This window comes from Plasmodium yoelii (assembly GCF_900002385.2).
Source record: "Plasmodium yoelii strain 17X genome assembly, chromosome: 4".
Lineage (NCBI taxonomy): Eukaryota > Apicomplexa > Aconoidasida > Haemosporida > Plasmodiidae > Plasmodium > Plasmodium yoelii.
In genome coordinates this window covers 933,807-946,706 of record NC_036176.2, presented here as the reverse complement: position 1 = coordinate 946,706, position 12,900 = coordinate 933,807, and the positions used below count along the sequence as shown (strand labels likewise).

Sequence of the window (12,900 nt, the reverse complement as noted above, 5' to 3'; positions counted from 1 at the left end):
TCTAAGATTTAATTGGTATATTAAAATATTTTGAGGATTCAGAGTTAAAGAATTATTTACTTCCAATAATTTATAGAAAATACTTAGTGTATTGCACTATTGCAGCAACCTATGTAACAATGAAAACAATGAATATCTTTCAATCCCTGAGAAAAATAAAAAAATTTTCATACAAAAAAAAACAAAATTTTAGTATTATCCTTTTTATTTAAAATAATAGATAATTTTTATGATAAAATGATGATAACAAGTTCCCTAAATATATATAAATCATAAAAGATGAGAAGCTTATTTAATAAACCAATTTCAACTATTGTTTTGCTCGTTAAAATGGTAATTCCAATATTAACGGGGGGTGTACAATAGCACATTTGTCATTTGTAAAAGGAATCGTATATCACATAACATCCATCGATATTATATTTGTGCCCTTTGCATTTGCCTTGGATAATTTAATTAAATGTTGGAATCCCATCATAAATAGACACTATAATATACCTTTGAACACCCTCTTCGAATAAGCACCCAAAAATTAAATTAAGAAAAAAAGTATGTATAACAAAATTTTATCATATCCTCAGTAGTAACATTTTTTATGTTTTTAATGGGATACTTAATCCTGGTTATTATATAAAATACATATACAAAAATATTCTTTATATTTTAATAAGTTTATAAGTTCGCATACTAATGTTATATTTTAGAATTTTCATCTATTTCAAGTTATTCCTCTTTTTATTATCGTATAAATAATGCATGTAACACAATACAAAAGAATAATTAAAAAAAACAATGTCGCAGTTATCTACCCATGAAATATATAAACTTGTTTATGCATCAATCATATTAGTATATAACCCGTTTAAAAATGTGTAAGCGTCATAACAAATATATATACTTTTTCATTTTTTTTAAGTTTATATTTCCTTTTCCATACATATTGTTTTTTATATTATGTTTAAATCGGAAAGACACGTAAAAAAAACATGAAACGACGAAGCATTTCCTATAAAATAAATCCCATAATAAAAAATAATCATTTCGTTTCTTATTTTTAATAGCTTTAAAAGTTTATTTTCTAAAACTTAAAAAACCTTCTTATCAAAACATTAAATTTGTTATTAAATTCGATTATTAAAAAGATTCAAGACACTTTAGGACTATTTAAAATTTTAATAATTCCATAATTGTTTCCTTAAAAAAGATAAAAATATAGGAATTCATACAAATACGCGTAAAACAACATAGTATAAAAGTAAACAAAAAATACAACAATATATACATCTATATTATTCCAACTCTATCTTATTTTAACACTATTATCAGAATAACCAACAATGATAACATAAAGAACATTTGTGTTTTCATAAAAAATATAAAAAAAGCAAATAAGTATATATTCTCATTGTTTTTTCGTTTCACAACAATCAACATTATAGTTTTTTGCAAACCAAATAAGGTATATGCAAAACAATATATCGTTAAAAATATTTTTGTTGTTTAATAAATTACAAGCAATTATTTGCTATTTTCAAATATTCATTATTTAATGTGAAAACTTATATAATACCATATTTATAAAAATAAAAAAAAATTATGATTTGGGGTTGAAAATAATAATTACATTGCCAGAAGCTTTTATATTTTGGGTGTAAGGATAAATATTTATCGATGTTAAATGAATTTGTAAAAAAAAAACAGGTTTTTATAATTATTTTAATACAATCATTAGAATCAACCACAACCATTAGTTTATTACATATGTATATAATAATATTGCATATACAATCAATATTATTAAATACTAAAAAATTAACCAAAACATATTCAGGGTACAAATTCGAACAAAAAACCCTGAACGCTAAACCCTATATATAGCTTATAATTTTATTAATAAATGTGTTTAAATTAAGTTTATTTAAAAAAATTAAAAATATTAACTAAACATGAGTAAATTTAAAATTCATTAATATATAATATATATCCATATAAATAAGGCTAAATGAATTTTTGGCAAATACAAAACAAAGATAAATTAATTATATATTTAATTAAAATATATATAATAATAATAATAAAATTAAATCAAATTTCATTATTCTACAGAGCATAAACAAGTGTAATTTTTTATGTCATAAAATATTAAATATATTATTTTTAATTATTTAAACATGTATAATAAAACATAATAATAAAGAGTGGTTATGCTGCTATTGAGTTTACTTTTTTGAGTGCTTTTAATGCTTTCAATTGGAATTTATCGTATTTATAACCTTTATAAAATGCGTTAACTGCAAGCAATGAAATTAGAATACTAATTGGAATTTGACTCGGTCCTGGTATTAGTAACCCCATAAGAAGAAAAATAACCGTCGTTCCACTAATCATCATTCCTTTGAAATCTTTTTTTGCCTGTTCCCAATCTTTAATCATATTTTCTTTCTCTAAGGGACTTAATTCATTTTCAAATTGTTTAAAGTTTTCATCTTTTATAGTCATTTGTTCATCTTCTATTAGTTTTTTTTTCATTTCATCATCCTTGTGACTAGAAAGCTCCTTTTTTGCTTTTTCTAATTCTGTTAGAAGTTTATTAACAATTTTTTTAGTTCTTTTATTTAAACTACTTAATTTGGGTAATGTATTATTTTTTGTTTGCTCCTTTATATGTGAATTTATAATCTTTCGCATATATATAATTCCGTCGTCATCACTATCGTTTTCATCAAATTGATTTACAAGATTCACAGTTGATTGACTCAAATCATTTAAATCTAATAGATTGTCTACATCTGTTAATACCCTATTGTTTCTAAAATTTATTACATTCCTTCCAAGGCATAATTCCTGCAAAGAAATGAAATATTTATTAACATATATGTAATTAACTTTAATTGTTTCTTTAACTTAAGTACATTACCAACACATGAAACAATAATATAAGGTTAATGTAAAACAATAAATACAAAAACTATAATGAAATATTATTAATAATAAAAGAAAATAATATGTAACTTACATTTTGGGAATATTCAAAGGAACAAATAATAATTGAAAAAATAACGTATTTTAAAATATTGACTCTCATTTTTATCTTTATTTATTAAATAAATGAAATAATAAATGTAGTTTGAAATAATGATAATAACTTGATATTTATTCCAAAAATAATAATTTTTATTAGTTTTTTGTTCTAAATTTTATGAATAAATTAATATATTTATAAAAAAAAATGGTATTTATTATTTTTTTGTTCTAAAAATTATGAATAAATTAATATATTTATAAAAAAAAAATGGTATTTATTATTTTTTTGTTCTAAAAATTATGAATAAATTAATATATTTATAAAAAAAACAATGGTATTTATTTCATTTATTAATCTTTTGCATTCTTTATAGAATTAATCTATGTAACTGCTGTAATAAACTTCGCTATATTCATTAAAAGTATTATTTATGGCTATACATATTAAATTTTCTCTAAAAAATATACAACTTTTAATATTTTAATTATAAAAATATATATGTATATAATAACTTTTCAATAAAATTTATTTTTTGAATATTTGTTATACATATAGCCTTTTAATATAATTTATAATACGCTAGTATATTTAGTGATATGGCGTATGGTTGTAATATTTTATAAACTTATATTTTTCTATTATTGTTTACATACAAACAAATTAATAAATATCCATTAAAATAATAAGATATTATATGCATATATATTTTATGTGAACAAATACAGCCATATAATGAAAAAAAATAACAAAGCACCATTGTTATTTACATTTAAATGGTTTCTTATTGTTATACTTCGATTTTAAATATTACTTAATAACATTCTATATTATATTTATCGCTTAAATTTTTTTTTTTTTCATAGATTGGTATGTGCTAATTTTATTTATAAATATATCTATGAATATAAAGTATCAAATATATTATTTCTATTCAAATAGTATAAAATATTCATATTTTTAAATATGCCTCATATAAATCACAACGAATAATACATATGAAACCATAAAATGAAATATACTTAATAATAACCGCTTAACTTTGCCGTGTTCATTAAACATATATTATAGTACATTTAATAGTTAAACATTATATTATCTTTATTTTTATAAATACTATTTAAATAAACCATAAATATAGCACATTAGTTAACATAAAGAATTTCATCATATAGAAAACTTATTTTATGTTTTATTATAAAATATGAAATAGAGTTTTAACCTGATTCCCACTTGTAAAAATAAATATATTAATAGGCAAATTTACTATTTATTACTATTTAAATTTATACATTTTTTAAATTCGAATTCAAATATAAGTTAATTAAATTTATCATTCTATGGAATCGTGTTTTTTTTATAAACAAAAAAAATTAACAAATAAAAAATAAATTAATAAATGATACAGAATCAATCTGCATAAGTTTTTATATATTTAATAATAATATTTTTTCCTTATTAACGGAATTTATAATCGGGTTTGTCATTTTTTTCGTATCAACTGATTTTATAATTATTTGCATTGATCTTTCCCTTCTAATTGAATTTATAACCTTTTCATTTTTTTTCTTCAATTTCTTCCTTCATCCAAATAACAAATACTAACATAAAATTATGAAAAATATATAATATTTTATAGTGAGAACATATTTTTAAATTGTATACTTCATAATCGTCTTTTTATTTACCTTGTATATAATAGCTAAAGTAATGGAAATTAAAAGAACTATAATTGAAATTTCAATTTGTTGGTATTATTTGAGTGCATTATTACCTATTCCTGTTGTTTTATTTCTTTTTATTTCGATTTCAACATTTTTTGGTTTAATTACTTCATTTGTAAATTATTTTGGAGATTCTTCTTGATCGTTTTAATCAGAATTTCCTTTTTCATATGAGTCCCGAGACAATTGCAATGTTTTAGCTTGTTCACTAGAACTTGATCATAATGAGGTTTGAGGTGAATCTTCTTGAAGCGGTAGTGAGTCATCAGGTGTGGGTAATCCGTCTCTTGTATCTTTTGATTCAGGTTTTTTATCGTCTAAATTAGAAGATATTTCTATTTTTTTAGAACCGATACTTACATTATTAATAATATTATTTAAAAAACTACTAAATTTATCATAAATAGTTTATATATTAGACACATATGTACAATATAAATACTTAAAAGTTCCAACGGCCTTTGTAAGTTTGTTCTTTTTTCCTTTAAAAAACTCGAAAACTTTATTTAATTGGTCCATTCCTTTTAATGTTATACTAAAAATGTATGGTCTAATATTAAAAGATGCCCCTGGTGTACTTAGAGTTTTTTTTTCTTCTGGAACACTATATGTGCACCTTGTTCACTACCGGATTCTCCTTGGTTTATTTGATCATCTTTCCCACCACCTAATTTAGTTACCCCTTATCTGCATATCCTACCTCACCATTTGAACCTTCTGATCCAACATTCGACCCACCATCTGAATTTCCTTGATTGGTACCTGAAATTAAGAGATGGTCGCTTGTATAGCTTTGGAGACTCGTTTTATTTCATGTGTCACCCGCTAAATCTTTTTCTTCAGTCTCTTTAGGATTTCCATTGTTTTTAGTATTGTCTACTACAATAGCTTTACTTCTTGATGTATTAGTTCCATTCCATATATGCTTGTTGAATCACTTGTTCCCGATGGGTGACTTGATGCTTAATCCACTGAATTTTGTAGTTTGGTGTTTTTTGCAATATTCTCCCCTTTGGTTTCATCATATTTTTGCTCCCCTTGAGTTTCGGGTTCCTTCTCTTTATATTTTAATTTACACTTTGAACTTTTGAAGTCAAATGTTTTAAAATTTTCCGAAAAATATAAATATTTTTCATCTTTCGTTGTAAGTGTTTGAAGGTAGTTGTTAAAATTGGATATATTTTTCCATTTTCCTTAATAGCATAAGTTCTAAAGTTAACATTTTTTTTTTTTAAATTATCCAATAAATGAAGATATGAATTACATTCAGAAATCTTTCCATAAAGGGATATATATTGATTAAGATAATTGGTAGAATTCTGAATAAGGGTCTTACTTTTGGCACTGTTTATTTTATAATTTACAATTGTATTACATATATGATTAGCTAACTTATAAAATTTATGCATATACTTAAGATTAGCACATTTCAAACCATTATTTACAATATTCCAATAATTAAAATATCCTATAAATTTATCTAAATGCTTTTCATAAAATTCTTTTAGAGTTATTGTATCATTATTTTGTATTTTATATAATTTATCACTTAGTTACATTGTAAAATAGTCATAATACTGATCACTATTAATTCTTTTTGTTAAATGCATAAATACCCACTCAAAGTACTAATTCTTTGCTTATTGTTTTACATTTTTTAACTCCTTTTTTTACATGGTAAAATCCATCGTATATTTTAACTTCCTTAAATTTGTTAACTCTTACAGTTTTAACATTAAACAATTTATCAGCATTAGTAAATAGTTGACAATAAGAAAATATTTATAAAAATTAATAAAAATATGCATTAATGCAAAATTTATTGAAATAAAATGTAATATAATTTGTAGACAAATCAAACACAATAAAAGAAAGGATAATCATGTTTTATTTTAAAATAATATTATTTACCATTTGTTTGTCGTCCATTGTAATGAAAATTTGTTTTTAATCTTTAGATTGATATTACATTGTTTTTATATAAAATATATATACTCCAATAAAATAGGTTAAACAATGACTTGAATAATCTATATAAAATTGTTAGTATCTAAACGCATTATTAGTATTATTCTCAATAATAATATTAATTTTTAAATAATATACAATAATATAATAAAATAAAATTTATATTCACTTTTATTGCAATTTAAATAAGTATCCTTATTTTTTGATTTGTTTGAATCATTTTTATCATATTTAAAATACCGATATTCTTAATAATATGCGAAATAGCATCATTGTATAATTTTGTGTAACCTTTCAATGAGTTTAAATAAAACATATCTCCTAATTATTATACGCTTGCACATAGATACTATGAATTCTCTATGTTTATAGTAAAGAAATTACCATTTTTATATTATTATAAAAATATAATTAGAAATGTATTATTACTATAATTGTTAAAAATGTATTTTAATTTCATTATTTGAATTTCATTATTTGAATCCCATGTATTGATATACATTATTATTCAACGTAGAATATTACACCTTTTATATTATTTCTAATAGATATAAAACACTGTTTGTGTTTAAATTTAATATTAAGAAATAATTTAATATTTCTCTTTTTCTAAATAGATGACATACATATGTTTAATTATCTTATATATATATAAATTAATAATTAATTTTAGAATATGAATAACTTTGCTATGTATTAACATTTCTTTATATATAAATATAATTAATGAATAATTTTGAGTGCATATCTTATCTATATTTTTAAATTAAAAAAACATAATATGCAAATTAGATTAATCGGGCTATTACAATTAAAATAGGTCATGAACATAAATTAGTTTTAGGGTAGTAGTTAGTATATATAAAATGTGTTTATTCTTTTCATTCTTATTATCTATTTAATATATAAATGATTAAGAACTATATTTTATGCAATAAAGAAAATAAATATAATTGTTTTCGTACAATATAATTTAAATATATTAAATTTAAATTTTAAAATGTATTCATACTTTGGTTGAAATAATGAATTACTTTAAGAAGCAATATAAACCTGGGTTACCATGTTAAGTACACATTTATATTTATAACCTAAACATATATTATGCATTTTATAATAAAACGTTATTTGAATTTAGATATAAAAACAATATTTTTAAGGAGAGTTGTATAATTATTAATAAAATTTCTATTATCTTGCTTGATAGTGTTAATACTAACATTATCACATTAAAACTTACTTAAATAAATGTTATGATACTTCATTTGATCTTGTATACATACAATTTTAATCTTATCACACGTTTAATAATATATATAATTACTGTATATCTATGTAATCGAATTAAATAAACATAATATGTTTGTTTGCTTTTATAAACAGCTTGATATATTATTATTGTTACTCATGTTACACCATTGCGTGCTACAAAAAAATAATTAATACACTCAATAAAATCAATTTAAATTTATATAGAATGTTTCTTTGTTTCATTGTTTTAAAGTATAACATTTTATAATATTATATTATTTCGTAATAATAATATATTTAAAATATAAATTTATAAGTTTGTGTATATAGAATAACCTAACATAAAATTACTTGTTCAAAGAAAAATAATTACTATTTGCCTTCTCAATAAAATTAATATTTAATTATATGAAGTTTCCACGACAAACAATGTTTCAATATTAGTTATTAGTAAAGTATTTTATTAGATTATATGTATAGGTGTATAATAATAATGCATTATACCTATCATATTATTTATAATTGTTAGAACAAAATATAATATTAAACTTTATTAATATGCTTATGTTTTTTCTTTTAACTTTTTTAAAATATAATTTATTTATACCTCAAAACTATAAAGTTTAAAAATTTATAGTGATTAATCTAATGTTATACCTTATGATAAATAAATCAAAGCGTACAAATCAACTTCTATTAATACAAGAAGATAATAGTAACTACAATTAAAACTTCCAAAATATTGTATATATAGTACGATTTTTGTCGTATTCCAAAAAATGTTAGATGCATAAAACATCTTTTATAGACAATGTTATATCGTCGATTCTCGATCTCTATTTTATGAATCTGTGTTTTATTACTATCTATTATATATTGGTTATATGTTTAATTAATCTTAAAAACACACATATTAATATGAATATTCAAAATGAATTTTATTATAATGTATACCCTTATATATAATAATATTATACAGTTCGGTTATCAAAATCCAATTTAGATTAAAGTAATTGTGACACAAGTTAGAAGTTTTACTAAATAAAATTTTCATCAAATAAAGAAACTTATCTTATATTTTGATATCCATAATTCAATATAGTCCCTGATTAACAAGTTTTATATAATAGACAATTATGATATTGCATAATACGACTTCGTATATAGCCAATGTTTATATTAATATATGGAATATAGACACCTTATTTTAATCATATTAAATCTATATGAATACGCAAGTGTATATGTTATAACTTATCAAAATATGTTATGTAATCCATTTCATATCAATGGCTATGCCCCTTTTTTGGTTGCATATTTGGACTTTTGAACTTCATCTTGTGATTAAACATACGAAAATGGTACATATATTTAATCAACATTTAAAGACAAAAAATATTATCAAATTATAAAAAATTAAATTATAGTATACCCCCTAACTCAAAACGAAGATTTAGTGAGCGAAACAATAACCCATAAGACATAACCTTGACGCATAAAACACGAACAACTCGGCATCAAGAATATTAGAATTAAAAACTAAATTACTTTTATGTATGCACATATATATATTTCTTGACTTTACAACTTGATCTTTCATTATTTTATTTATTTGTATTTTTTAAAATTTTATATGTACTGTGTTTTAATATTAAAAAGGAATTTATAATTTGCATTAATTTATAAAAAGACATGGGCATAAAAATTACTACCAATAAATAATTTTTATAAAATTAACAATTCTGCTAGAAAATGTTATTTAGTAAATTGTATTAAAAGTGATAAAAAAATTACAGAATCTTTGATTCTCATGATATAAAATTTATAATACTATTATTATGATAAGGTAATAAATATTGTTATTATAGTTGTATTAGTAATATATAAAATTAACTGCATTCCTCAGATTAAATTAATCATTTTAATATTTAAAAATATAATAGACATGTTTTATATTCAAACTATGCATTATCAAAGAAATTTTGTAAAACAAATGGGAAAATATATAAAAACAATTATTTTAATATAATTATTAATGCAAGTATATATAATTATATTAAAACAAATATATATTTTTATATTATTTTCTTACTTTTATATTTTTATTTTAATGATTGATTTTCTATTAGGTAAAACATCATAGTTTTTTTCTATTATATATAAATATAAGTATATGTGTAATTCCATACGTAGTGAACTGTTTTATAAATTTTAAATTGAGTTTGATCAATCATAAAAATATAAAATATATGTATTCATAATGCTATATTTAAAAATATCAATTATATAATTAAAGTTATTTATTTTTAGATATTATGATATTGTGAATCACAACATTTTTGATATTCATTATTTATGAAATGTTCTGTTATTGACAACGTTTTGTGGTTGAATTAGATAAAAAATATATTAAACATATAAATTTGATAAAATAACATAGATTTGTCGTTTAAATATTAATTTGTATTTTTTTTAAATAAATATTTGTTTTTTATACTTTATTGGAGAAAATTATTTGCTTCAGTTTTAATTGTGTTGTGCAACTTTTCGAGTTGTTAATTTTTAATTAAAAAATATTAATATATATTTTAATATTTTGTTTGTAAAATTCAAAAATGAATAAATTTTATGTTCAAATTTTTTTTTTTCTTTTAATCATCACCGTATCTGTGAATAATAAAACCCTTGCAACTGAACTGGATCCAAGAAAAGCTACACCACCTGAATCAATACGTTATTATCTTACGTAAGAAAATACAACAATATATATATTACACATTTCATTATGAAAATATTAAATATACGCCTGTGCAACAATGTTATAATATAAATACAATACCTTTATTTGTGTATGCATTAAAAATACGTTCATTTTTATCAATGATAGTTCAGAAGAAGTATATGAAAAAAATAAGCACCTATTGTGTATCAATCCCAATGAAACTATAAAAGCAGAAAAACTTATGAACGAAGCTGTAAAACATTTAAAATATCATGCTACAAGCATAAGTAATTATAAATTTTTTATAACACATCCCAATTCTCGTATGGCTTTATATAGAAAAAAATATAAAGGCCATACAGATGTTGAAAAAATTCAATATACAGTTTGGGGTTTTGATAAGGTATCAATGAACAAACAATATCAAAATTATAAACCGAACTAAAATAAAAAATGATTATAATTTATATACATATATTTTTCTTTACTTCCGTTAGTATAATGAAATAATAAAAAAGTTATGGGACCCCGATTATACCAATTCTTTCAATACTGATTATGTTAAAAGTATACAAAACAAAAATAAATAACCAAATCAACATATTGTTGTTACTATTTATTCGATATTTCGTAATTTATTATTGTCATTGTTATATGATACTATTTATTGTTCCCCATATCTTCAAATTCATAATATTTTAATTTACATAATACGAACTTATTATTTTTTTGAAAAGTTGCCCGTGTGTACAATCCAAATTTAGTAATGATACAGCATCGTTGCGAAAAATTGCCGTTGAGCCGTCAGAAATATTTTTATGCTTTATCTGCAAAGGCTGAAGTAAGGAAAGCTTTCCTCGTCTATTTCATTATAAATCATATTTTTCGTATTATTTAAATACACTTTTATTAATTTTGTAGATATCACAAGACAAAACTATAATTGTCATGACTTCGCCAGATATAAATGATCACAATCCTTCCAATAAAAAATATCAAAACACAATCATATACAACGCAAATGCATTCAAAACTGACGTAGATTCTGAAAGTGATATTAGAAAAGGAAAATTAAAAAAAGTGCTTCTTAACATAGCTGGATATCTCATTGAAAAAAAAGACAAATATGTTGATATCACCTATATCGAATCTGTAAGCGATATACAAATTTTAATAACAATAATTTATTTCAACAATTGTTAAAAAAAATGTTATTTTAAATAAATGTACATATTTATAATATATGCTATAATTTCCAAAAAATTTAAACATTTTATATATTCATCAATTTGTTTTTTTTCTTAGATTAATGGAGATGCTATCATTAACAAATATGTATTATTGGAAAACCTTTAGATTATTTTTTCCTTCATATATAAATAAACATATATTTCGTATATATTTTTTAGCACCATAATATTAGAATATTTATGTTAATAAAACGATTTATTCTCATGTATAATGGTTTATTTAAATTATCATCATAAAATGTTTTTTTTTGTATATTATTTGTTTATGTCTTTTAACATTAGGATGCATCTATTTGTATTAATTTTGTGAATACTACAACTGTATAATTTATGAAGATCTTTTATTTATAATGTTCCTTTCATTTAGTGTTTGTTACTCTTTTTCTATTAAATATCTATAAACTTGCATTTATTTATTGTTTCTATTTTTTTCGTTTTTCTTATAAAACACCAAATTTAGATTAAAAATTAGTTATTTCCAAATATATGGGTGTCTTAAAATACGTCAATCATCATACTCATAATAATTTATTAATGATTTATTTTGTCTGTCTTTTTTTCTCTCTTAAATTTTCTCTTTGTAATTCAAAAATAATTCCAAATAATGAATACTAATATAAACTGTCAAGAAACGTATGATTTTTTCGTTACTAAATAATTTTATAAACTAATATATTTTTAGAATTACAGGAAATGAAATTATAATTCGAAATAAAATGAATCGACTATACAACATTGTTTTATATAAATTATTAAAATGCATATATTTATATTATAATATTACACAAAAATACACTTTTTAATTGTTTTTATAAACCAAATTGCCTATATTAATAACCATTTATAATTTTTCAATATTTATATTGTCTTTTAAATACGAATTCATACGTCTTTAACCCTAAAATAAAAGTTAATTAAATTTATCATTCTATGGAATCGCGATTTCTTTTATAAACAAAAAAA

General features: G+C 20.9%; 3 protein-coding genes across 3 annotated transcripts; 1 reads left to right on the top strand and 2 right to left on the bottom strand.

Annotated features, from left to right (window-relative positions):
- Positions 1 to 2,202: 2,202 nt before the first annotated feature.
- PY17X_0421600 (fam-b protein) lies at positions 2,203 to 3,085 on the bottom strand (the record flags this gene model as incomplete). Its single annotated transcript, XM_718597.2, has 2 exons — positions 2,203 to 2,844; positions 3,017 to 3,085. 2 exons carry the CDS (start codon positions 3,083 to 3,085, stop codon positions 2,203 to 2,205), a joined length of 711 nt encoding a protein of 236 aa, XP_723690.2.
- Positions 3,086 to 4,965: 1,880 nt separating this feature from the next.
- On the bottom strand, positions 4,966 to 7,216 carry PY17X_0421500 (fam-a protein; the record flags this gene model as incomplete). Its single annotated transcript, XM_022955135.1, has 4 exons — positions 4,966 to 5,134; positions 5,427 to 5,508; positions 6,011 to 6,247; positions 7,144 to 7,216. The coding sequence occupies 4 exons, from the start codon at positions 7,214 to 7,216 to the stop codon at positions 4,966 to 4,968; spliced, it is 561 nt and encodes a 186-aa protein (XP_022811602.1).
- A 3,364-nt stretch (positions 7,217 to 10,580) lies between these two features.
- Positions 10,581 to 12,043, top strand: PY17X_0421400 (uncharacterized protein; the record flags this gene model as incomplete). Its single annotated transcript, XM_723150.2, has 6 exons — positions 10,581 to 10,711; positions 10,853 to 11,090; positions 11,185 to 11,254; positions 11,425 to 11,528; positions 11,609 to 11,839; positions 11,993 to 12,043. 6 exons carry the CDS (start codon positions 10,581 to 10,583, stop codon positions 12,041 to 12,043), a joined length of 825 nt encoding a protein of 274 aa, XP_728243.2.
- Positions 12,044 to 12,900: the final 857 nt, after the last annotated feature.